The sequence below is a fragment of the Ursus maritimus genome, unplaced genomic scaffold (assembly GCF_017311325.1).
Source record: "Ursus maritimus isolate PB19 unplaced genomic scaffold, ASM1731132v1 scaffold_10, whole genome shotgun sequence".
NCBI lineage: Eukaryota > Metazoa > Chordata > Mammalia > Carnivora > Ursidae > Ursus > Ursus maritimus.
In genome coordinates this window covers 152,166-178,776 of record NW_024423344.1, presented here as the reverse complement: position 1 = coordinate 178,776, position 26,611 = coordinate 152,166, and the positions used below count along the sequence as shown (strand labels likewise).

At 52.2% G+C, this 26,611-nt stretch overlaps 2 protein-coding genes across 9 annotated transcripts in view; one reads left to right on the top strand and one right to left on the bottom strand.

The window, feature by feature from the left end:
• On the top strand, window positions 1–22,146 carry ARHGEF4 (Rho guanine nucleotide exchange factor 4). The gene is made up of 10 exons (XM_008692095.2): window positions 1–167; window positions 12,155–12,334; window positions 13,382–13,558; window positions 13,631–13,810; window positions 15,448–15,680; window positions 15,990–16,119; window positions 17,472–17,603; window positions 18,352–18,595; window positions 19,296–19,373; window positions 19,934–22,146. Exons 1-10 carry the CDS (start codon window positions 102–104, stop codon window positions 20,083–20,085), a joined length of 1,572 nt encoding a protein of 523 aa, XP_008690317.2. The 5' UTR covers window positions 1–101; the 3' UTR covers window positions 20,086–22,146.
• Window positions 21,863–26,611, bottom strand: part of FAM168B (family with sequence similarity 168 member B) — a 40,598-nt gene continuing 35,849 nt past the window's right edge. For 5 of the 8 annotated variants that reach the window (XM_040621022.1, XM_040621039.1, XM_040621058.1 and 2 more), the window contains one exon: window positions 21,863–26,480. The gene's annotated coding sequence lies outside the window, so the exon portion shown is untranslated. The remainder of the gene's footprint in view (window positions 26,481–26,611) is intronic. The other 3 variants (XR_005832146.1, XR_005832145.1, XR_005832143.1) reach the window with 3 other exon arrangements.

Here is a 26,611-nt window from a genome sequence, read left to right as displayed (position 1 = left end):
TTTGCCAGCTGGTGTCTCTCCTTCCAGCTATCCCTGATGGAGTTCTGGACACAGCCATCCGTGCTGATGAGGCGGGGAGTGAGGAGGACCTGTACGAGGACATGCACAGCTCCAGCCACCACTACAGCCACCCTGGAGGGGGTGGTGAGCAGCTGGCCATCAATGAGGTAGGGTAAAGGCTGCATGGATGAAGGGACGGGGCTGGAACAGATGGCCTGGATGTCAGGGTGAGTCCAGCATGTTTGCACAGGCCTAGATGTCCACAGTCTCTGTGTTGTAAGCAGATGGCAGTGGCCCCCACGTGTACGCAGCACAGTTTCAGCCTGTGGCTCTCAATTTAGGATGTGATGTCCACCAGCAGAGCTTACCCAATTAGAGGATCTGCCCCTCTGCCCTCGTGGCCTACAGGAACCCAGAATGGCAGGCATGACCCAGGACCTATGATGAAAGAGTGCTGGATTGTCCTTCCCTATAATAGCCCCTGTAAGCCATCCTGGATGGAACATGCTCTGCTTGGTAGAATGGAGGCCAGAGCTTAGCCCCCCATCCCTCCAAGAAGTTGTCTGGGCAGGGTGAGAAGCAAGGCAGGTGAAAACTGATTTCTCTCCTATTGACTCCAAGAGCTCAAAAAGCGCTGTGATTGCTATGACAACCATGTGCAAGTTTGTTTGTTTGCTTGTTTGTTTGTGTGCTGTTCCTACCAGAACAGAAGAAATTAGTGAGGTACTTCCTGTAGGCAAAACTGGTTCCCATACCAAGGACTCCTTTTGCACTCTCCAAGTACAGAGACATTCTGAGACCTTGACTCCTCTCTTTTTCTGACTTGTACTCCTATTTATTTTCTCCCCCTCTTCTTTACTTAATTCAGCAGGTAGGGGGGCCCTAGACATAATGTGGTCTATAACCCACATCCATAACACTGCATTCTCTTCCTGGTCATAAGCTACTGTGTATTTCTGCCTCATCAAAACCAGAATCTCACCACCCAGGATCTTGCAGCACCCCAGAAGGGGATCAATTTACGAACAGTATGAGTGAATGAATGGGCTGGTGGGCTTCTCAGAAATCCTCAAGGAGTATGCTGTCCTCATCACCTACTCAACAGAGCGGTACAAACTATAGATGGTGGACGAACTCTTCTCTCAGGCCCAGATCTGAATAATGATTTAAAACAGTCATTAAATAATGCTTTATTAAAAATCTATGGTGTGTTAAATAACACATATCCAAGTAAGTTGACTTTTCCAATACATAAAGCCCTTCTTTAAGTACTTCTCATCAGCTGTTTTGAATGGAAGATGTTCTAAAATTATGTCATTTTAAGCAGAATTCACAGATAATGGTTTTGCTTTTCCTCGATGTCTCGGGCTTCCCTCCTCTGTGTTGGGCCCCAGCCCTGGTGGGGAGCAGCATGGTGCAGGGGGTAGAATCCCAGCACTGGGGCCTCCCAGACCTGCATGGGATTTCCTCCCTGCCTGGGGCCAGGCGTGGAGCTCCAAGCAGGTAAACCCTCTGAACGCTAGTTTACTTAACTGTAAAATAGGATGGCCATGAGGTTACCTGGCATGTGGTGGGTTCTCAGTAAATTTCCAGCAATGAGGATGATAACAAACAGGGAATACTCACATACAGTTTTGGGGGACTCTGAAAAGGTATGTGGCCATTGGTGCTGCGTTGTTAGAGTTCTTGTGTCTGTTTTTCATAGCTGCATGTGTCCTACCTGACAGTGAAATTCTGGTCTGTCACATCTTGCTAACCTGGTGAGGTGGTGCCTTCTGAGGCCCTTGACAAGTTTTTCATTCTAAGATGCTTTGGATGAGGGAAACCAAGAGCCAGGACTACTCTAAAAGAACAAATAGCCTCTGACAGAAGGCACCTTTATGAGGGAAATGAAGGTAATTTGGATTATGAATTGGATAGCACCTATTTTGGACGCTTAGAGAATTTGTTTCCTATTTGGTTTGAAGGTCTTTCTTGGTATTTGGGGGCTCCTGATGGACAGGGTGGTAATGTTGTTTCTTACGTTTAGAGCACTCAGTGCTTTCTAGGGTACTTGTCTTTCCTGGACATACTTCTGTGGGGAAGGACATGTGTCACATCCTGGAGGAGGGCAGCCAGACCAAGGAGCCCCTCTCTAGGGATGCAGCGAGCTAATGCCAGTTGGAGGCTGGGCTCCTGACTTGGTCAGTGTCCATCAGGCTGCTCTTCTTTATGAGGTTTAGAGGCTGACAGCCCTGCATCTTCCCCCCATCCTGCCACTGGCTAGTGGGGGACATGTGGCAAGTCATTCCCTTCTCAGGGCCTCAGTTTCCTCTTGTGGAGTGGATGTGGCATCTGAGTCCCACGGCCAGCTATAGGAGGGTCACATGTACAGGTGTACAGGGGACTCAGGAAAGGCAGGCACCCATTATGATTTTTTGGTAGCATTATATAGACCCCCTTTATCAGAAACTGAAGAGCTATAAAAGATGATTCTCCAATAACAGGCTAGTTCACTTGGCCTTCCAAGAGCAGCAAAGTCCCACTGTGCATTCCCTGAACCCTCTAACACTCACTGCCGGCTCACATGTATGGCAAGATTGGCTAGGGTCAACGTGAGTCTCACACTTAGAGATTATAGAAGCAACGGATGTCAAAGAAAAGTCCACACTAAAGAATATTTATCTTGCTCTAAAATCACACATTCACTTGTATTTTTTAGACACATGTGAGTATCATGTTCTAAATTGTGACACTTTCTTGTTTGTATTGACTTCAGAAGGAGAGACCACATCTCAATTTCCAAGCAGAAGGGAGCTCAAACCATCTGGTCCACAGAGCAGTAGATGCAGGGGAGAACAGCGAAGCACTTTTGTAATTCTGGGTACAGAAGTGAGTGCATGTGCCCACATCTGCATGCGCAAGAAGGTTCTGAGTGTGATGTGTGGATGTGTATGTTGCATGTATGTCACATATCTAATGAGTATTTAATTGGTGTCAGGTGATGTCCCGGGCCCTGGGATACAGGACTGTCGGGGGCAGGGGGCCGGCAGGGCATGTGTGTGTCCTGCCAAACAGAGAAAGGACACAGTATCATGTTCTTTCTGTATTCCCTGCATCTCACACATGCCTGGCACCTCATGATTGTCCAGACCCTGCTACAGGAGTTCGCTTCAGTGCCTAGAAGTGTCCCTTTCTTTCTTCAGCATTGTCCCTTCTAGTGCCTTGTCCAGATGCCCATGACCCAGGCCTGGGCCTATCTGCCCGATTCCTCACCCTCTTCCCGGCCTCTCCCTGCCTCACAAGGTTCTGAGCATGCCTTGCTGGGCTGGGCAGTTATCCCTGCAGTCAAGACTGAGGGTATCCTTAGCCCAAGCATATTTTCTGGAGTTGAGGGCTAAAAGGAGGAGGTGTCTTTGGAAGATGTTCTCTTTTCATTTCTACCCAGCTACCCACCCCCCTCCCCGCCAAATTGTGAGATGGGACCAGAGGAGGGGAGGGCATGGTTCCTGACTCAGAGGCCTGGGGTCTTCTGACACCCACCCCACTACGCTGTGGATGGCAGTGTCTCCCCTATGGGCCAGGTCCCAGCTGCACTAAAGGAGGGCACATGTGTGGAGCTGGTCTTCCTCCCAGTTCTGCCCACTACCTGCATGGCCCTGAGCACCTTGTTGTGTCCAGGTCTACTCCAAGCACCTGTGCATTCAAGTGTTCTGGTGTCCCTGCTCCAGGAGGGCAAGAGCTGGCCCGGGGACAGTCCTGGATCCTCCTGCTGAGAAGAGATGAAGTTTGAACTAGAGGAAAGACAGGCATAAATCTCATCCTCTACCCTGGGTCTTAAGAAAAGGAGCCAGCAGGCCAGGTGGGAAGTGGGACTGTCCTGGCCCACCAGACCATAGGGTCACCTGAGGATAGAAAACAGTCTTGCCATCCTTAAGCACCCAGAAATTCTGTGTGGAACCCTAAGAGGACACTGCAGGACGCCAGGCCAGCCTGTGACCACCCCATCCATGGAGCTAGTCTGACCTTCTCTCCAGGTGTTTCTGTCTTCCCCAGTACCTGTGACCCTGGGTGTCCATCCCAAGGCCTGACCTGGCTCTTGCGCCCCTTCTTGCACCAGCCCAAGGGAAGAGCCTGATACTGGCCAGTGTCCCAGCTACCTCTTGCAAGCCCTGTTGTTGGACAACGACTGCATTTAACTCCCATGAGGAGGAGCGGCAACAGCTTGCGGACCCCAGGGCCAGAACCGCAAGTTCTCCAGTGGCCAGCATACCCAGAGCAGCTTTCCTCTTCCCTCCCCAAGACACGGGACTGGGGGCTTAGCCCCCGTCTGCCCAGACACCTGTGCTCCTCCTTCAGCTCCCTGCCAATCCTGCCACCTTGGCAGCCTGGATGGGCCACTCCCTGCTGCCACCTGCACTTACCCTCCCCTCCCTGGCTTGAACCCCTCAAGGGCCAAGGCCTTTGCTGTCGCTTTACTGGGTTTGCTTTTTGGTCATAAAACATATACAGAAAGGACGTCACCACTGTGTTCACTGCTGCACACCCATTTCACCAGGAGTTAAAGTCTGGGTGTCCCTGGGCAGGGCAGAGGGCATCTTTTAGGTCTTGGTACCAGCCCACGTTCAGAGGTTCAGAGGTTCTCCTGCCCCAGGCTGGTCAGCTACAGGGGAGGTCTTACACCAGAACTGGGCCTTGGATGAAGCCTTAAAACATGCCCCCAGGGCCAGCACCGCAGCAGGTGGAGTGCCATAGACCCACAGCACTCAGCCCTGCACCGACCAGTGGGTTCCCAGAACTTCTTTCTGCCCCTTCTTCTATGGTGTCCAATGGCTCTGGAACCACAGGGACACAATAAAGCATCGGCCCAAAGTCAGGGCTTCCGAGCCACGCCCTATGAGGGCAAGTCATAGTCTTACCAGAGAAGCCCTGGGATTTCGGGCGGCAGGGAGCCTATGATGCCTTCTGTTCCCCCACCATCCTCCTGAGAGCTTGAGGGAGGAAATCTTGAGCCTAGTTTCCTGAAGAACTGAAGACATAGAGAAAGAAGACTTTTCCCCACAACCACACAGATGGGACCAGGCTGAACTTTCCGATCTGAGGAAGGCAGCCGGCCTCTCTGGACATAATCCTGACCCTCCCCTGGCACACACATCCCAGCCTCTGCTCAGTGCACTCATTTGTACTCACTCACATGCATGTGCTACTGACCCACACATGTTCACCCACATGTGAACACCCACCTGTGCACATATTCCATGACTCCTGCCCCAGGAGGCACAGTGTGGAACATGGAGCCTGGAAATCTCTACTCACTTCCAACCTGCTTTTAAGTCTCCTCGGCCCCCTCAGCTGCCATCTGATGGCATGGTGACTGTGACAGAGCTCACTGTTTTGGATGGACTGACAGACACCTGCACATGAGCTTCAAACCCTACAGTGTTAAGTTTGCAGCCTCTGTCAGGAAGACAGTGGGAACTCCTGCATAGCTGACATAGGGTTTGTTTGTTTGTTTTTTAAGATTTTATTTATTTGAGAGAGAGAGGGCACACAAGCAAAGGGAGGGGCAGAGGGAGAGGGAGAAGCAGACTCCCTGCTGAGCAGGGAGCCTGGGCTGATTGTATTACAGCAACAGAAGTATAATATGAGCCTGAAACATCTTACGACGCCAAAAAATGTATAAAAATGATGGTGATATGTCAAAAGAACATAAAAGCCAGCTTGAACCACATGCAGAAGAATGAAACTGAGCCCTTACCTCACAACATACATAAAAATCAACTCAAAATGGATTAAAGACTTAAACCAAAAACCTGAAACCATAAAACTACTAGAAGAACACAAGGAAAAGTTTCTTGACACTGGTCCGGGCAATGGTTTTTTGTTTTTTTTTGTTTTGTTTTGTTTTGTTTTGATATGATACCAAAAGCACAGGTAACAAAAGCAAAAATAGGTAAGTGGGACTACAGCAAACTATAAGCTCCTATACACTGAAGGAAACTGTCAACAGAGTGAAAAGGCAACCTGTGGAATGGGAGAATATATTTGCAAACCATATATCTGATAAAGGATTAATATTCAAAATATATAAGTAACTCATACAACTCAATAGCAAAAAAACCAAATAACTCATTTTAAAAATGGACAAAGGACCTGAATAGACATTTATCAAAAGAAGATACACAAATGGCCAACAGATATATATATATGGACAGATATATGGTTCAACATCTTTAATCATCACGGAAATGCAAATCAAAACCACAATAAGGTATCACTTCACATCTCTTAGAATGCCTATTATTAAAAAGACAAAAGATAAGTGTTGGTGACAATGTGGAGAAAAGGAAACCCTTATAAACTGTTGGTAGGAATACAGATTGGTACAGCCAGTATGGAAAACAGTATGGAAGTTCCTCAAAAAATTTAAAATAGAATTATTATTTGATCCAGCAATCCTATTTCCGGGTGTTCCAAAAGAAATGAGATCAGGATCTCAAAGAGATATCTGCATTACCATCTTCATTGCGGCATTATTCACAGTAGGAAAGACATGAAAGCAACCTAAGTGCCTGTTGATGGATGAATGAACAAGGAAAATGTGGTGTATATACCATGGAATATTACTCAACCTTAAAAAAGGAAAGTCTGCCATGAACCTGGAGGATATTATGCTAAGTGAAATAAGCCAGACAGAGAAAGATGAAAAATGCATGATCTTACTTATATGTATAGTCTAAAAGTCAGACTCCTAGAAGCAGAGAAAAGAAGGATGATTGTATGGAGCTGGGGGAGGGAGAAATGGGGAAATATCAGACAAAAGGATACGAAGTGTCTGTCTTGCAAGATGAGTAAGTTCTGGAGATCTAATGTGCAGCATGGTGACCATAGTTAATACTGTGTCGTGCACTTGAAATGTGCTAAGAGGATAGATCTTAAGTGTTGTCACCACACACACACAAATGGTAACTGTGCGAGGTGATAGATACGGTAATCAGCCTGACTGTGGTGATTATTTCACAATGTTCAAAATACCAAGTTGTACACCTTAAATACATACGATTTTTGTTTGTCACTTATACCTCAATAAATATGGGAGGAGCTGGGAATAGCAGATGAATAAGCCGGCTGCTTTCCCACAGGAACAAAATGCTGCTCTGATGGGTCAGTAAGGAAAGCTCCTGAGGCAGGACCTGAACGGAGCGAGCACCTCAGTGAGGATGACCTCAGTCTGTCCTGAGTTCAAATTCCGATTCCACCATCCCTGTATACCCATGAGATTTTATGAGTGAGCAAATCACCTGACCTTTCAGAGCTGCATTTACTCCTCTCAAGTGGAGGCCAAGACAGCTCTTGCTGTTAGGAATCAGACACCCGGCCCATCTTCAGGGCCGCGCTGCGCCGGTACCTGCGAAGACCCCCGGCACCCCGGAGCGCCCCCTCCCACCCGCGCACCCCGCCCGGAGCGCCACCGCAGTCCTCTGGGCCTGGCCGGCGTGTGCCCGAACCGCCGACTGGGCGTTGAGGTTCCCCGGACACACACCCTGGGAAGCGCCAAGGGCAGAGCGCCGCGCAAGCCCAAGCCTCCTCACCCCTCCCGCCCTGGCTCCCCCGCCCCTGCGGCCGCCCGGTTGCTAGGGCTGCGGAGCCTGAGAGACGCCGCGCGCACGTCGCGGGCTGAGCCGGAGAAGCCCCGGGCCTGGCGAGAGCAGGCGGCTCCGCCCCCCTCCGGGCGCTCCCGGCCGCCCCGCTCCCGCCCTATCGCGGCGGGATCTCCGGGCCGCACGGAGCCGGGAGGCCGGGCGCCATGGCCAGGGCCCCGCAGTCCCGGCGACGCCCCGCGGCGCCCGGGAGCGCCCTGCGCGCCTTGCTACGCTGCAACCTGCCCCCCGGCGCCCAGCGCGTGGTGGTCTTCGCCGTGCTGGCGTTTCTGGTCCTCATCAACGTCGTGCTGATATTCCTGCTGGCCTTCCGCTGACCGCCCGGGCAGGGCGCCGCGGGGAACCGCGCAGGGGTGAGTGGCGCCCGCGTTGGGCTCCGTCGGCCGCCGCGCGTCTTCCCTTTCAGCCCTGTCCTCCTCGTTGCCCGCTGCGGCTCCCAGCCCGCAGTGGCCCGAGGTGCGGCTGGCCCCGTCTGGCCCCCATGAGTCCCGCACCGGGCGCCACCAGGGCAGGCCTCCCCATGTGCCAAGGCCCGGTCTATGTGTGCGCCCCCCTGGGGATGCGGCCCTGCAGGTGCCTCAGGAGCGTAATGACACTTGTGCCACAGGGTCTTTCCATGTGTCCTTTGTGCCGTGGTGTGTGTGTGTCTGTGTGTGTGTGTGTGCGTGTGTTTCTCTAAAATGGCGCGTCTGTATGTATAACTGAGGATGCGGATGCAGCTGTGGCCACGGCTCTCTGGCTGTCTGAAAACTGTACATGTGACTGCCGTGTGAGCGGAACTGGACATGCGTTTCTGTGTGGGTTGAAAAATGTCTGGGAAGATGAGTGGGCTCCTCTTCACATGTCATCTGCAGTTGCTTTTCCCATTTTAGGTCTTAGTCCTCTCAGTCAACGTGCCCCCACTACAGGCAGAGCCCCTCCTGCACCCCCTCATAGGTGGGCATTGTTCCCCCCCATCCCCTGCTGTGCAGGAGCCCAAAGAAGCTGAGCCATGTTTCTTCCCAGACTGATTGGAATCCTCCACCAGCCTGCATATGTGAGAGAGAGGAGGAGATGGGGCAGGATGGAAAAGGTGGTGGGTGGTCATCAGGGGGAACTTTGAGGCAAAGCCTGGCTTCCTGAAGCCCATCGAAATCTCTAAGGTACAAGAGTGGATCCTGTCCCCTGTCCCTCCACGGGGACAGTTCTCCCAACTGCCTCCACGTAAATAGTCCATGTCTCAGAGCCAGCTTCTGCTCCCCACTGCTAGGCCAAGAAAGAGCCTGCAACCCTTGCCCCTCAGTCTGCTGGACTTGAATCTGGTGCAGCTGTGTCGCTGACAGCAAGCATCAGGAAGGGCCTCTGCCCAGAAACCCACCCAGTGTGAGCCCTGGTGGTCTCTGGGCTGTCCTGGAGGTAGAATTCATCTCTGACCTCTTGGAGCTACATTTTGTCTCGGTGACATCACATAAATAATGTCATTGCTATAAGCTGGCAGAGTGCCTCACATTTGTAAATCTATAGAGGAGCTGCTGTGGCCCAGGGAGAGCACGTTGTTACTGTGGGCATCGGTTGGGACCAAAGCACAGGGAGATCGGGGGAATTGCTCATGGTTGTGTGTCTGTCCAGTACCTCCTGTGCACAGCAAGGTACTAGGACAAGTACTAGGTGGCAAAGATGACCACGCCCACTACCAACAAGGGCTTCTGGATGACTGGACAAGGCAGGTGTGGGGGCTTGTCCATAAAGGTGTCAGGAACCATGGTCTCTCTGGGAAGCCCTACCTCTTTGTCCCATATCTAGAGCCCTTCCCCTGCGGCTATATAGGAAACCACCTGCGTGGAGCCGTACCTCTCTGCAAGGGCTGGCGGGGGAAAGCCGCAGGAAGAGGCACTGGCCCATACAAGAGGGGCTTTTGCTCAGGGCTCATTTGAGAGAACCCGGGGTTAGGAGGAGACACCTGACCTGGTTAATATTAGTACGGAACAACCTGGGCAGGGAAATGGTGGGAAGCTGGGCTGTATGAAGTATGTCTGCATTACGTCTTGCCTGCCTGGGCTCCATCAGCGAAAGGCAGCTTCCACGCTGTCCTGGAGACCTGCATGTGCAACCCATGTGAACTGAGGGTGGACAGTATTCACCTGCAGTGCGGCATACTGTTCGCAGGAGATCAAAGCGTAGCATCCCCTTAGCAAGTGTATAAATGTGTGTTGGCAGGAGCATGTCGGGGTGTGTGCAGGAAGGGGGAGTCTCAGGACACCCACCTCTCAAGGATCAAAACTACCCAAATAGCCTGTAGTCATACATTCCCTCCATTGTGATGCACACACTTGCCTGAGGTCATACACACCTTCTGTCCTTATGCTCACACTCACCCTTATTCACACCCATCTTCTGTCCTGATGCATCTGCTCAGCTGTGATTACTGTCCCTGAAAGAGGACAATTACCTGCAGCCCACATTCTCACTGGCTCACCCACACCACCCTTGAGCACTCTGCTTTCTCCTTGTCTCAGGCAAGATCCTCCAAGGCTAGGGGATGTAGCCTGCTCGTGCGGAGTGGGCCAGCTCTGGGCTGCCTAGTCTAGTACTGTTCCCTAGGTACCGCAGGCACTTTCATGTGGCCTCACTGAGTCCTCTTGTCTCATCTTGTTCATATTGCAGCCAGGAGGTCTTGATCCTGGGGGCCAGGCCCTCCTGCAGAAGAGGACATGCCTGTAGTAGGTCTTTTTAGCTGGGGTGAGTTCAATGGCCCCTCGAGGAGGCATCAGCCCCCCAGGAATAACCCAGTGCTTGGTGCCCAGGAACCCTGGGTAGGCGTCAGGAATCTGCAGGCCCGGAATGGCTGTTGCATGTGAGAGTAGGCTTACACGTCAGCTGTGGATCATTCGGAGGAGTAGTTTCATCAGGGTGTAGAGCAGGTTTCATCCCCGGAAAATATGAACTGGTGGTTTCTGAATGTGCTTGCTCAGGCCCTACCCTGGAGGAAGGTTCCAGCCTGAGTGGGCTCTGGTACCCAGGTGGCCTACACCACCCTTCACCCTGCCCATTCAGGGCCCAGGGGAGACCTCCTAGCTACTGGAACTCTCAGGGGGAGATCCAGACCATCCTGCTGCAGCCCCGCTCTGGTTCCCATTTCAGTCCGAGGAACAGCATACATACTGCGCTGGGAGCACCCAGAGAAGGCCCCACTGGACCTGAAGCCAAGGAAGGATTCATTCTCACGTGTGGGGACAGAGCCAAGCAGCTCAGAAGAGGAAATAGCTGGTGCAGAAGGCCTGACTGGTGATGCTCTGAGGCCTTGACTGCCATAGAGCCACCCTGCAGAGCTAACACTTGGTCCCAGCAGAGAGAGGCATGAATCTCACCTCTTGTGTAGCCCCCAACCTACCCCTCCTCTTGTCCTGAGCCCCAGAGCCATTCATTATTCATGCAGCAGAAACTGAGCCTACATTACAGGAAAGCAGGCTTCAGCCCAACAGGAAATGGAGCTCTAAGCACAAGGACTGCCTGGGGCATGGAGGGAGGGAGGGAGTCCCATCCCCCTGCCTCTAACGGCAGGGGAGCATCCCTCCTGGTGTGAGGTCCATGACCATGTGGGAGGAAGGAAACACACCAAATTATTTCAGCAGAGAGAAATTACTATAAGGCATTGTGAGCCAGGTATAAAGTGCTTGACTCCATAACCAAGTGCACAAGAACAATCCTGAGGTATCTATTACAGAGATGGCAGCTGCAAGATGTACCTACCTCTCCTAGAGCTAGGGAATAAAGGAGAGAGGTTGAAATAATTAAAGCTGAGGATCCTGCGGGCCTTGGGACCTAGAAGTCTGAGGCTAGGTACTGCTCAGCTAGTGCTGGTGGGGAGGGGGGGGGGCATGAGACTGCTTCTGCAAGTGGTCAAAAAACACTGCAAACCAGATCCAGCTACTGTGATGGCTGGGTGCCCCTGCCCCTCATACCTGGGAGGAGTGGCACTGTTGCTTGCCAGGTGACGTCACAGGTAATGCAAGTCCACAAGAAGCCAGTAGGAGGGAGTAAGCCCCTTCTCCCTCCAGACTGTGGTCCCCTCCAATGCCACATTAGGAGAACCTAACGGGGCAGCTGGCACAGAAGAAATGCCGCTTGCTGTACTCACCCCCAGCATCACAGAGCAGAGCAGAGACGGTAAATAAAGCGGATACTAATAATTGAATCACTGGTCCAGTGGGGTGAGAGGAAGGTGTGCCCTGTGCAGGGGAGTGAGCAACACACTTGCCTCTCAGATTCTGTGGCTCACCAGGATTCTAGCGGTCAAGTTTACTGCAGGTGTCATCATGAGCCCTTCCAGTCTAGACATGCCCCAGGCAGAGTCCTGTCCCCTGAAGAATGACTGGCTCAGATGGAGCCTCAGTTCACTCCTCGGTAACATGAGTTAGGACCCCTCTTTACAGGGCTGCTGAAGGATGAAGGGCAGAGGGCAGGAGCACCCTACCCCGTGGGGAGGTCCACAATAGCCTTCCCCACTGACCTGCTATCTGTGGCTCTCTCCACAGCTCATCAGTGATGGCAGTGTGGTCTGTGCAGAAGCACTCTGGGACCATGTCACCATGGATGACCAGGAACTGGGCTTCAAAGCTGGGGATGTCATCGAAGTAATGGATGCCACCAACAGAGAGTGGTGGTGGGGTCGTGTTGCCGATGGCGAGGGCTGGTTTCCAGCCAGCTTTGTGCGGGTATGGCACCAGCCTGTGCTTCTCCTATGCCCATAAGGAGCCAACTGGCTCTGCTCTGAAGTGCAGACCTGAAACTGCTCTGGGGTCTGAGGTGCTGGGTATGGACTCACCCAGCCCCCCACCTTCCCCCACCCTCAGGGCTGTGCTGGGACAGCAAGGCTGCGGGTTGGGCATGGGGAGCAAGTTGTCAAGAAGGCCAGCCACAGAGTTGTGACATAGCCTTCCTCCTCCTGCAGAGCCATCACCAACTCCTGCCTGCTCCCATCCCTTCCTTCAGGGTACCCTCAGTGTCCAGAAAGGAGCGGGTCAGAAATGATGGTGTCCGGATTCCTCCAGGGGGAATCTGCATGTTAGAATTCCATCACCACAATCAACTCAGCACCAGGCATTTACTAAACCCCTTGCGGAAAATTTGGAGGGGCATCTCAATTATAACTTTCACAATGCCCTGGGAGCAGGGAACAGCCACTTACACCTGAGAAAACTGAGGCATGGACGAACCAAGTCGTTAGCACAAGAGATCACAGGAGGGGGACCCAGAGCCTATCTGTGGCAGCCTTTGGTCTCCAAGGAAGGAATCATGATACCCTCGCAGAGGCCAGGCAGAGGGCAGTGGGGAGGAGTATCCCCGATGGTGGGGTTCATTGCTTCTCCTGCCCCAAACCCCGTGGACAAACTGCCCACCCTCCACCTCCAGCCTGTCCTACTCACAAGTCAGAGCCAGACAGGCCCCGTCAGCCATGCACTCCCGTCACAGCCCCTAGAGGGCAGGCCCGGCGTAAGCAGGCGCTGGTTCTGAACCCTAAGAGAAGAAGCGTCTGCTCCGCTCCCAGCACAGTCCAGAACCAGCAGAGGAGAAGGGAGAGAAGGGGGAGTGGGCACCTTCAGAGGGGCAGGCGTTGTCTCGCGTGTTGGGGGAAAGGGGCTGCCGTGTCTACACGTCCTCCGAGCCTCAGTTCCCCGGTGCCGCCGCGTGCCGGTCGCGGGGCGCTGACCCTCGGCGGGGGCTGACCTGAGGGGCGCTGACCAGCCGCGCGCTGCCTGCAGCTGCGGGTGAACCAGGACGAGCCCGCCGACGAGGAGGCTTTGCGGGCGGGGGACGGCGGGGCCCAGGATGGAAGGGCCGAGGCGCAGAGCAGCAAAGACCAGATGCGGACCAACGTCATCAACGAGATCCTCAGCACCGAGCGGGACTACATCAAGCACCTGCGCGACATCTGCGAGGTGAGCCTGGCGAGGGTGCGGAGGGTGGGGCGGCGGGGTCCGGAGAGAGACCTGACGGGCCGAGGGCTGCAGGGCTACATCAGGCAGTGTCGCAAGCGCGCCGACATGTTCAGCGAAGAGCAGCTGCGCACCATCTTCGGGAACATCGAGGACATCTACCGGTGCCAGAAGGCGTTTGTGAAGGCGCTGGAGCAGAGGTTCAACAGGGAGCGCCCCCACCTGAGCGAGCTGGGCGCCTGCTTCCTGGAGCACGTGAGCACACCCCGCGCCCGGGACGGCTCCCGGGACCACTCATATTGTCTCCCCACCAGGCAGGCCCCCTGCCCTGCCCAGGTCTGCTGGGAGTCCGCACCCCGCTGCACACACACACCCTGGCCGCAGCGCATTAGCCTCCCTTTGACCTTGTCTCCCATGCCTGCCTCCTCTCAGAAGTCGACCCTGCAGGTTACGGCCCAGGCAGCCTGCTGCTCTTTTCCCAGAAGCTTCCAGGCACCACACCCCTACTATCCAACTGCCCTCACGCTCCCACACTGTTTCGGCAGTGTCTCTCCGTGTCTGGGAGGCAGATCGAGTCAGAGAAGGCTCCTTGGAGCAGGGGTGCCTGGGCATCTGCCTGAAAAGATTTGCTTGGGCTAGAGTAAACAGAAGACAGGGCTGGGCTGGATACCTGTTGAGCATCCTCTGAGCTGTTCATAACAGATTCTGGGCTTCCTCACACAGTGAGAAAATTTGTGGAATTTGTGGACTATACAGTGCTGGCTTCCACTCTAAATGCCAGCTGGCATTTAGCCAAGGTTCATGGGATTGCCCTGGGCTAGGTGGACTCCTTCTCGCCTTGCCTGGTAGGAAAGGCACTTGTTACTATCCCTCTCCTGTGGCAATCATGTGGGGTTGAGCAGAAGATGCCAAGGCCAGCCCATGAAGGACAATGTGGGTTCCTTCCCAGTGTTGGAAGGGCCCTGGAACCTCCCACTCCAGTGGCAGGAGGAGAACTGGAAAGGGAGACCTTAGACTCCCTGAGCAGGAACTGGTGGTCAGAGCACCTGAGTGAGTATGTGATTTGCAGGAGGCAGAGTTGTGATGGGGGGGGGGGGCACTTTATCGGTATTACCCAGTGTAACCACCCCAGCAACCCACCAGGCAGCCAACTGCCATTACCCTCCTTTCCCACCTAAGTCCATGAAGTCCTAGTCAGTATAGAGCATACCCAGGCTTTCTCTAGCTCTAGGTAGTTGAAACTTAAAAAAAATAAAATAAAAGGCATCATGAGTGCCCTGTACAATACACACACAACGTGGTTATATCTGTCACATTGTGTTGAACAAAGTGGCCGTGGCTATGTTTCAGATACGAAGCCAGAGCTTTGTGAAGGAGAAGCAAGACACTGGGCTGAGGATGAAAACAATCAGGGGACATAGTCATAGACCCCGGCATCCATTTAATCTCTCTTAATCTTTCTCCTCTCCCTCTTTCCCTCCTTCTTCTTCACTCCTTTTCTCCCTCTCTTTCTCCCTGTCCCTCCCCCTCTCTCCTCTCCTCTCTCTCTCTCCTTCTCCCTCTGATTTTTGGCCTTGATAACACTTCCTTATTAGCATCATTGATTTCATCCAAAACACCAGACACACAGTCAGAATATCTGCTGAGGGCCCTGCTGCGAAAGCTGGGTGGTGACAGGGCCCACACCTGCCTGCGTTTTCAGATCCCTCACATCCCTGTGCCTAGTTCTACACAGTGTGTGCCCGGTGAAGTAGGTAGAGAGAACTTGGGCCTTCTGAGCCCAGCTCTGAAGGAAGTGCAGAGGCCCCCGCTCCCTCCTGATGCTGTGCCTGAGTTGCCTGGGTGGCCTGAGGGACAGGGGTCACCATCCTCACCTCCAGCTGTGCCCCCAGCAAGCAGACTTCCAGATCTACTCAGAGTACTGCAACAACCACCCCAATGCCTGTGTGGAGCTGTCCCGGCTCACCAAGCTCAGCAAGTACGTGTACTTCTTTGAGGCCTGCCGGCTGCTGCAGAAGATGATAGACATCTCGCTGGACGGGTTCCTGCTGACGCCGGTGCAGAAGATCTGCAAGTACCCTCTGCAGCTGGCCGAGCTGCTCAAGTACACACACCCCCAGCACAGGTAGGAGGCCGCTGGGGAGGGAGGGCCGGCCGCTCGAGGCTCTTCCTGCCCCGGTTTGGCCGGTTTGTTGAGTCCTGGTAGTGTGTGGGAACTGCTATAGGCACTGGCTGACAGTCCCCGCTGTCACATGCTGTTGTTGTCATGAGGGAAGAGGACAAAAATGGGATATTTAGTTCTGCTGCGCCCAGCCAGGTGTGCGTTGACAAGTGAACAACTGGCCAAGGGCAGAGCCCCAGAGGGAAGCAGCTCCACAGGGGGCCCTCTCTGCTGTCTGTAGTGCAGCCTTCTTCGGTCTCTCTTCTGCCCCAGGGATTTCAAGGATGTGGAAGCAGCCTTACATGCCATGAAGAATGTGGCCCGGCTTATCAATGAACGGAAACGGAGGCTTGAAAACATCGACAAGATTGCTCACTGGCAGAGCTCCATAGAGGACTGGGAGGTGAGAGTCCCGCACCCCAGAAAATACCATGGGGCTCTGCCCCTGGAAAATCTAGGAAGGAGCTAAAGCAGGGAGCCATGCTCTTGGGAGCTGGTGAACAGGAACTAGTGGTAAGAAAGCTGGTCCTCTGCCCAGGCCCACCCACCCGAGCACTGAGCTGCAGGCCTGGTGGCCCCTTTCCTGGTCAAGAGTATAGGGCATGTGTGAGATAGGATGTCGCTCCTAGGGCAGCCGGCCAGCGCAGCAGGAGGACAGGCCAGCCCCAAGTTTTAGTAACTATTGGGACTCCTCCCAACAGAAAGGTTCAGGCCTGCCACAGCACGGCCAAAAACTGATTGCCATGGGTCAGAGCCCCAGGTTCCATGCAGAAGCATATACCTCTTGCCTTCTAAAGCAACCGGAGGCCTGAACAAATGGGGTGTTCTCTCACCTCCACCCACTAGCCATAAAATGTTATGAAAATACAGATTCTTGGGCCCCACCCTAGAAATAGGGAATTAAGAATCTCTGGTGGTGGGGCTGAGCAATGTAGTTTGTTTTGTACGGGGTTTTTTATTTTCCTGGTGGCTGGTTCTGAGGCACCGCCCTGGCTAAGGACCCCTACAAACTCACTTACCCCAAACTGAACAGCTCCTGGCTGTGGTTTGCAGTTCCCAGGAGGAACCGGAAGGGGGCAGGGCTTAGCCTGAAAGTTTGAAGTCTGATGATGGGGCTTCAGGTACTAAGTACATTTAGCTGGGAAAACTTCCTTAGCCCCTAGAAGACAAGGTTCACAGGTGACTTCTAGCCAGGTGTAATTACTCTCGAGTGCAGCACTGATCGAAATATCATGGGAGCCACGTAAGTAATTGTATGTGTTCTAGTAGCCATCTGAAAACAGAAAAAAAAGCAAGTGAAATTAATTTTAATAATGTCTTATTTAACTCAGTATATCCAAAGTATCATTTCAGTGTGTACTCAACATAAAATCATTAGTGAAATATTTCACATTCTTTATTTTATTTATACTTCAAAATTGGTGTTATTTTACTTACATGACATCTCAGCAGGGACTACCACATTTCAAGTGCACATACCACTGTCTGCCACGGGACCCCATTTTGCAGAGACAACCAACTTGTAGGTCAGACGACTTTTTCACCCCCAACCCCAGCAGCCCCCACCGCTTCCTTGAGCTTCAAGAGCAACCCCTCCCTCAGTGGCCTGCTACTTGCTACTTGCCAGTGGGGGCCACAGGCAGGCCAGGCCAGTGGGGAGCGCACCCAACCCATGATGGAAGCAGGAGCAGTGCAGTGGAAAGGGCTTCCAACGTTGGGTGCACTCAGCTCACAGGTCTCCTTGGGGCTCCCCAGGGGGAAGATCTCCTGGTCAGGAGCTCAGAACTCATCTACTCGGGGGAGCTGACTCGTGTTACACAGCCACAAGCCAAGAGCCAGCAGAGGATGTTTTTTCTCTTTGACCACCAGCTCATCTACTGCAAGAAGGTAACAGAGTTGCTGTGCACTGCTGGATGAGCCATTTAGAGCAGGAGCGGAGGGGGTGAAGCTGAGGGCTGGGAGCAGCTGCCAAAGAAAAGGAACCACACACAGGCGGCTCCTTTTCCTGGGGAACTTAAGTGGCGCAGGCCCCTTTCCTGGGCAGGCCTCTAGGGCCGGGATGAGGGTGATTCTCGGCAGAGGGAGTCCAATAGCCCAAGGACCATCGGGGTGGCCCTCACAGTCTGACCAGAGCCCCCTGACCTAGCCCCTGCTTGCTTCCAAAGCCACCCCTGTGTTCCTGCAAACCTCAGCTCCCCCTGAGCCCTGGGGTCCTTGCTCCTACGGCCTCTTCTTTGCTGTTAGCTTCTACTCCTCTCAACACATGCCCAAGTGACCCCGTCCAGGAAGTATGCCTGGCCACTGGCCCTGGTACTCTTCTCTGTCATGCAGGATGGGTCCTGGGCCAGTTTCCATGGCTGCCTCCCCATGAGACTGTGGGTACCCTAAAGACTGTCCGGGCAAATCAGTAACTGTTCACTGAAGGAGCAAGGCTCCTCTGTCATGGGTTCTGCACACAGCTGTGGGCCACACCACACTCACTCTGCCCTCATGAGCTCACCATGTGCTGGGAAAGGGGTGAGGAGCCACTCGCAGAGCGCAGGGTGAGGCATAAACATGGTCAGGAGAGTGGTTCAGAGACCTGGGAGGGACCCCACAAGCAGGACAGGCCAGGAGCTCAGAGAGTCTCTGGCAGGACCTTCTCCGCCGGGATGTGCTGTACTATAAGGGCCGAGTGGATATGGATGGACTGGAGGTGGTGGATCTTGAGGATGGAAAAGACAGAGACCTCCACGTGAGCGTCAAGAATGCTTTCCGGCTGCTCTGCGGCACCACGGGAGAGAGTCACCTGCTGTGTGCCAGGAAGCCTGAGCAGAAACAGCGCTGGCTCAAGGCCTTCACCAGGGAGAGGGAGCAGGTGCGGCTGGACCAGGAGACAGGTGCGAGACCCCATCAGCCTTGCTCCACTGTGGGGGCCTCTCAGCCCTCCTAACCCCTGAACGCAGGGTCAGGAGAACCTTGAGACTGTGGGACAACATGTCCCACAGCCCAAGGGCCTCAGCTTTTGGCAAGGCCCCAGGGCATGGGTCTCCTGGCCTATTGGGGGTTTGCTTTTAAAACACATATGCATGCACACTTCATAAGGTGGGGGCCCTCTGCTCAGTTGCAGACCTGATGAGGCCCCTTTCCAGCACAAAACACTCAAGCAGGATTTGGGCACTGGCTTTGAGAAGCCTCCCCCACCCTAACATAAGAAAGGCACCTCCCCACTGCATTCCTCTCCTCTCCATGAGCCTCTGGGCATCACGCTGAGCGTGATCAGATTGGCTCTTGGTCTGGGAAAGCCGTAGTGGAGAGAAAGGACACTGGGTCAGGGTGAGAGATGGGACAGGGCAAGGCTGTGGGGAGGGCCCTTGCGCATCTCCTCTGCCTGGCTCCCAAGGCAGGCTGGCTGGGCAGGATGCTGAGCATCTGCAGCATGATGGGACCCTAGGCCCTGGGGGAGGTGCAGGGTACACAGAGGACCACACAGGTGCCAGGAGGCACAGGACAAGAGGAACATAGGCTGGGGAGCAAGGGGAGGTGGAAAGGCAGCCAAGTCCTCAAAGCAGAGGTCTCATTTGTGGCCCTCCCTACCAGGCTTCTCTATCACTGAGCTGCAGAGGAAGCAGGCCATGCTGAACGCCAGCAAGCAGCAGGCCACTGGGAAGCCCAAAGGTAAGCAGATGGTACCCTACTTCCTCCCATAGCAGCCTGGCCCTAGGCATGATCAAAATCTTCTCTGACGCCCCCCCCCCCCCCCAAAGCAAAGCCAGCTAGCACCTGGGGCCGTCTGCTGCCCACTGCCCTTTGCAGGTGTTTGTTCCCAAAGACTGGTGTTAAGAAGCCACTGGTAACAAAGCTTTAGTGGGTGTGTGGATTTTGCTCTCAATTCCCTTGCGTACCCCAGAGCAGTAGCATTAATGGCAGTGCACCTCCCCAGGCAGGACTTCTGGCAGGCCGTGTACGATCACCTGGCAAGGAGCTCATATCCCCATTCCTACAGAGATGTTAGGCTCCTGACATGGAGCCTGTTCCATGGAGGAGCTCCAGGGCCCCACACGATCTCTGCAGGCTAGAGGGTGGCCCAGGCCACTGGGTGTGGTGGGCCCCATAGGAAGGAAGTTCCCTCCCACGGGACAGGCCCCATTCCACCCCTCTACTGAGCAAAGGCTGCCACTCTGCCCTGGGCCACCTGGCTCCCTAGTCACCTATGAACCCTGCTTTCTTCTGCCCAGCCCTCAGCCGGCCCTACTACCTGGCACGCCAGAAGCACCCGGCACTGCCCGCCAGCCTGCCCCAGCAACAGGTCTTGGTACTGGCAGAGCCCAAGCGGAAGCCGTCCACCTTCTGGCACAGCATTAGCCGGCTGGCGCCCTTCCGCAAATGAGCCAGCTCCCCATCCAACAGTACTGTCTGGACCTGCCCCACCAATGGGCCTCCAGCTTTTTCTCCCCGAGGCCCACCGCATGTGGCCTCCTCTGCCTGTCACGCACACTGAAGTTATGGGCTGAGTGAGGGAGCTGCTTGGCACGCCATTCATGGATTCTTCCCAACTGGTGCACTGAAGACACCAACCGGAGGGGCAGGGTCCCACAGCGGTGAGCTCCCGCCACCCTCTGGACCTCTATGGGGCCTCCTGGGAGCCACAGCTCAGAGCCACCGGCCAGGCCAATATGTATGAGAAGACTGGCCGCTCTGAACCCTCTTCTCTGGACATCTGATCATCCCTCCTCCTGTTTCCTCTGGGCAGGAGACCATCTGCCTTTAGCTCCTGCAAAGTTGGGCTCTGTGGCCCTCTGCCCCCCAATTGTCCCTCAGGCCCCCAGTCCCCAGCTGGAGATGCCAGGCAGCTTGCATCCCTGAAAGGTGGGAACCAGAATTCTGTGCACAAAAATGGCCCAGAGCCCCACTCATTTTTGCCTCCCAGCCCCTCTAGACACTCCTGGCTGCTGGACACCCTTCCTCACTTGTGATGTGTTTGTTTATAGTGGAAAGAAAACAAAACCATAGTCACTGTATACTTCTGTCAGGGTTTGTGACCAGTCCACGTGTAGCTGTGGGTTGACTCCAGAACCTGGTCCCGGTTTTTTTGTTTGGATTGTGCTGCTTTTCTAACAGTGGGGAAAAAGAATTATTAGTGACACAGAAAGACTGCCTTACCCTAAGTGAGTGTGAGAAGCCATAAGGACTAAATTCTGTGGCCCAGCATCCAGGACTGACCCACCAACCCAGAGGCCGGTGGGCATGTGAGTTAGAGGGAAGCCCACGTCCTGCTGAGAAGGGTCCCCCATGAGCACACCCAGGACCTGACTTGGTGTGGAACACTGAGCTGCCCCTCTGGCCCACGAGCATTCAGCAGCATGTACAGTCAGTCACTCTTGCACTATACCTTCTCCAAGCCAGAAACCACATTTAATTTCATAAAGAAACTTAAGAAAAGTAACCTGGCTGCCAGCCCTTGTTTTTCCATTTGTGTCTGTGTATTTTCTTTGCATACACCATCCTTCCTGTACTCTTACACCTGGCTCTGCCCTGGGCCTTTCCTTCAACAGGAAGGATGAGCCCAGCATCACCCAGTGCAGTGGGAGTTCACTTATTTGCAGACCATGCCCTCAGAGCTTTGGTGGACAGAAGCAAAGATGACAGGGGAAGTACTTCAGAGGCTCAGAAGGAGCTGGGAGGACAGTGTATGGCCTGGGAACTGTCCTGGTGTGGGATACAGCTGGTTCAGCTCCTCCAACCCATTCAGGCCTGGAAGCCTCCCTGGCTGCCAGCTCCCAGAGTTGATGTTTAGCTGAAGTTGGCAAATGTGAATTTGGGGGACATAAAGTCTGCAATCTTTCTGGGTCTTAGCATCCTCCTCGGTGAAATGGAGAATGAGTCCTCCCATGAGGACCCAGGCCAAAGGACCAGGAGAAGAGGAACAGGGCCAGCTGTCCTCCCCTTCCCCCAGGGGAAATAGTCCCCACAACCTGCTGCCTCCACACACCCTTACACACTGTGATGTCAGTGCCACACAAGGTCACTGGGGCTAAGCACCACAAGGCCCTCTGCCCCCAAACCCTGGATTTCCTAACTTGAAAGAAGCTACATCACCTCCCAGGCAGGCCATGCCACGCCACCTCGAGATAAAACCCACAGGGAAAAAAATAAAAATCACAATATGCAACACAAGTCAATCTTTATTGAAAACTGCAGTATTAATACATAACAATTCTTGTTACAATAAACGTGCTTTTAAGAATTTTAAATCTGAGCTCCATCTACTCATCAGATTGCATAAAAAATTAAAATAGTATGAATTTCCACATAATGGAACTGGCTCAGGATGGATGTTCCATTCCTTTGTATTGATTGACACCGTAAGTTCAATGCAGAGGTGAGGGATGCCTTTAACACTGGAAGACAATGCTGACTTAAGCTTTAAAAAAGTACCAAGAGAACAGTCTAAAAAAAAAAAAAAAAAAAAACAGTATTTTAAAAAATCATTACAAAAAAAAAAAAAAAAAGGAACCATTTCTTAGTCAGTCACAACCCATGTGGCTCCTTGGGGCCTCTCCTCCATCACAGCAACCCTGACAGGAGTGCAGCAGAGCCCAACTATTTTACTGACCACTAGTGTGAACGAGGACCCATGGGAGACTGACAAGGCTCAGGAGGCTAAACGAGACACCTGTCATCTCCAACACACCAGCCCTGGGAGCGCAGGTCTCCTGAAGCCCTCTGCGGGCTTCCTGAACAGACAACTGCCTCTCCTCGGTCTCCCTGTCCCAAGTAAGTAAACTTTAGTCCTGGGGATCCAAATAAGGTTACCCCTATGGTTTTCTGTTCTTCAAATGAATGGGGGGCTGCAAGGTGGTGGGGGGAGAGGGGAGGAAGGATGACAAATCATCTGAAACACGTAATATCAACTTCGTGACTTTCTACCCAAAAAGATCAGACCCTCCTCTGCAGGTCATCTGCGAGTCTATTCAAAAAAGTCTGATGTACCTTCAGAAAGCTCAGGCTGAGTAATAAACAGCTCAGGGAAAAACACACACAAACATCTGAGATGTGCTAGAGAGAAGAGCTAAGCAGTATGCCCTTCCCCCAGGCTAACCACACTCCTCTGTATAGACCCCCACTCACCCTTAAAAAGCACCAGAGAGAAGAACCAGAAGCTGCCCCACACCCTCAAGCCACTCATCCTTAAAACTGCCCGTGAGCCTGCTGAGGGGTCAGACAGGCATCCTGTCCTGTCTGGGAAATACTCAGGTTGGCAATGACTGGGGCATCCAGCCATTAGCTGCCAGACAGGGAGAAGGTGGCCCAACCAGTCAGAGAAATACTGTTTCCAACAGTTTACAAGAACTGGTGAAGAAGTCTGGATTTCCTTTTTGAAGTAGGCCCCAATATTGATGTGGTTGGTGTGTGCCACCTTGTCACCACCAAATGGCAGACACACTCACAGAAACCCATGGCCAGATATCAGCATATCCAAAGTGCCTTAAGAATGTATTTCCTCTCATTATAGAAGTGATGGTGCCACTAGATGGAGGAAGGCACTGTATGCCCAGCGTGGAAAGGGCAAGATGCTCACCAACCAGGTGCCCAGCCCAAGGCTCAAAGCCTCCCTCATCTCCTGTAAATACTACATTTGCATAGCACTCAAGAAACAGAGTCACAGTATAGCCACTGGTAGGGCTAATAACCATACCAACAAGAATGTTCCAAAAAGATTTAACATGAGACATAAGATTCTGGAAGCGCCTTGCCTCCGTGTCTATCACCATGAATGGCCCTGGCCCTGATGCTGGCCTTACTTCACAGAGTCAGCAAGCTGATGAGACCAACACTCATCACTAAACACTCAAGTCACCTGGCCCAGATCCAAACAAATTTCCATAAGCAGAAAAATAGACTCCTAAATCTCAGCAGGGAGGCCTACTGTAGAACAATTTTTTTTTAATACCCATGATGACGTTCATGTTTAGAGGAATTAGGTCCTTCGTTTGCCTATCTCCACTTCTAAAAGAACCATAATTCAGCTGAAAGACTCTCAGGAATGTCACATACAAAAAGAAAAGGAAAGTTTCTCTGAATGTTCCACTATTATGCCTGGGATATCAAATTATGAAACAGAAGTCTATTCCTTAATTAATTTTACTGGAATTAAATGCTGTTAAAATTACAACCTATGATACTTTTGCTACTATTCGTGTGTCCAGATTCTTACCTGCTAGACAAGATCTACTTTTCATTACCATGTTTGACCGCTGATGCCGACAGGTTCAAAACTGAAAAGATTTCCAGAGATGTATTCCATTATGCTAAAGTATCTGATAAAGTCTCCCAACTCACCTTCACAAAAGGGAAAAAAGATTTAAAAAATTATAAGGGGGAAAGTGTTCATGAAGCTGATATAAATGGGGGCAAAATGCAACCTGCCCTTCTTGTTCTCAAAAACCTCATTTAATTCAGCGCTTGTGAAAACGCTCACCCTGTGTGTGCCATGTCTCAAGCAAGCCCAGTGAAGCATCCTATATAACTCTCTTTCTGCTCAATTCAAATGACTCCACCCCTCACACGTAGTTTGTGTGTGTGTGTGTGTGTGTGTGTGCACATGTGCGCATGCCCATTTTGATGTTTAGGGCTTTTCTAAAGCATACATTAAAATCGTATTTTCTCCTAATCTATAACACTAAACTGGGGAAACTGACTTTCTTTTACTTGGTCAGTTCAGCCCTGGAACCCTCAGAACCTGTCAGATATTTATTACAAACCATCTACTACACAGATGGAATTACCAACAAAGAGTTGAAGAAGTGGACACAAACCATGTGCCTCGAGTAAATGGCACGCTCTCTCTCTCTCTCTCTCTCACACACACACTCTCTCACACACACACACACACACACTGACAAACACACACATGGGTTAAGTGCTAATGAAGCAATTTAAAGTACTTATCAGTAAGCACACTATGTTAACAGACATTAGGAATAAGGAACCTTCTGTTTACAATGATCCATGCAAAAATATTCCTGAACTTCTTATAAAATAAAATGTGAAAAAGAAAATTATGGGGTACTTACTATAAAAAATAAGGTTACCAAAGGCTCAGGGGTCAGGTGTTCCACTCACCAAATGGGGCCGAATGCCAAACCAGTGCCAGAGCCCTAACCTAGCTGCCAGAGATGTAGGGGAAGGGTCCCCTCCCCAACCAAAGCCCACAACACTTGAAACAGTGATGGGGTGAACAGGAGCATACCCCACCCCCACCTGACAGACTGCTGAAAGGGAACAAAACCCTCACCCTCCCACCCCCTCTCTGAACAGACACACTCACATCGATACAAGTTGGGCACATTTAGGCAAAAAACTCCTCTTCATTTCTTATGTACAATATTCAGACTTTAAACACAAAATCCTTTCTGAATAAGTCCTGGCAGGCAAATGCATTCTGATGCTGCCTGGCCCTTTGCTGTCCATACCTGCTTTGTGCTAAGAGCCCTCAGCACAAGACATGGCAGACAAGACTCACAGACAAGAGGCACCAGCCCCTCCCTCACACCTCCACAGACCCATCTCCAAGAGCAGCCTCCAAATGGTCTCAGATGACAAGCCCCGATCAGGTGGATGGGCCCAAACATAGCCACAGACCTGCCTCTCTACAAGAAACAACTTCAAATACAGTTTTGTTCCCTTTTAATAGTTCTTAAATATACAACTTTCTTCATAACAGCTGAAATCTTTGCCCTTCTCTTGGGGGGGGGGTGAGAACAGCAATGCCTACATAGGTTTTCAGTGGACTGAAACATTTCTTGGGCGGGGGGGAAGGAATGGTTTTCTAAGCTAAATAAAGAAGCCAATACCTCCTAGTGTGGCTGTTTCTCCTTCACATATCTTCCATCCCAGGAAAATAATTTAGTTCTACATAGGACTTCTCCAGTAAAGATACAGAAAACCTCATCTCTATCTGTAAGAAGCTTGTAATGAAAACTTAGATGGCAGAGAAATTGCTTTGCTGATACATAAACCACCTCTTGCCCCTAACTATACTGGCCACACAACTCTACACTTTCATGATGATCTTTAAGAACGTCCACACTACAATGCCCCGTGAGACTAAACAGCAAGAAAGGGATGCCCAGTAAGCTGGCTGCGTCCCAGGCAATGGTGGCCCTCCCTGCACTCTCCCTGTCCCCGCAACTCTCTCCTCGCGTCATGCAGTCAGTGTGAAAAAAACAGTTGGCTGAAAACTCCAAGTCCACATTACCAATCGGCAACCCGCCTCAACCCCAAAGGCTGAAGAATCATCATCTAAGGGATTTCAGATACTCTATGAAGAAATTCACTTTAACACTTATAACTTTAAGACTCTGCATACATTACAACAGTGCATTAGTGATACAAGTTATAAAATGCTTTTCCATTCCTTTGGGTTTTGCATATGATGGTTTTGCATCAGTCACTGCAGGTAGATTGAGCAAGCTTTGTTTTTGTGTTTGTTTTTTTTAAACATGCATTCAACTAGATATGATTCAGAATAGATTAATACTCCCTTTTTATCATTACAGTTAGCTAAAAAATTGCCAGGCAGCCCACAAAACAGGATTTGCTTTAAGACCAACCCACAGAGTTAGTTGGAGACTAATGGCGCTGGGACCTGCTGGGCCGGGCCATAGTAGTGTTTAGCTAAGTGTAGAGAGCATTAAGAAGAAAGTCCGGGTTGGAGGCGCGAGGCCTGCAGCACCAGCTGTGGAACCTCCATGATGTGACTGCACAGCTCCATCCTCAAACCTGGCAGGGGGGAGAAAGACACACAGTCAACAAAGAGTGCCTCTGGCACCGCTGCTCCAAAAGAGAGGTGTTTCATTCAACTCAAGGAGGACAAAATCCACTACAACCAGAAAGGGCAGCAGCAGGAAAGA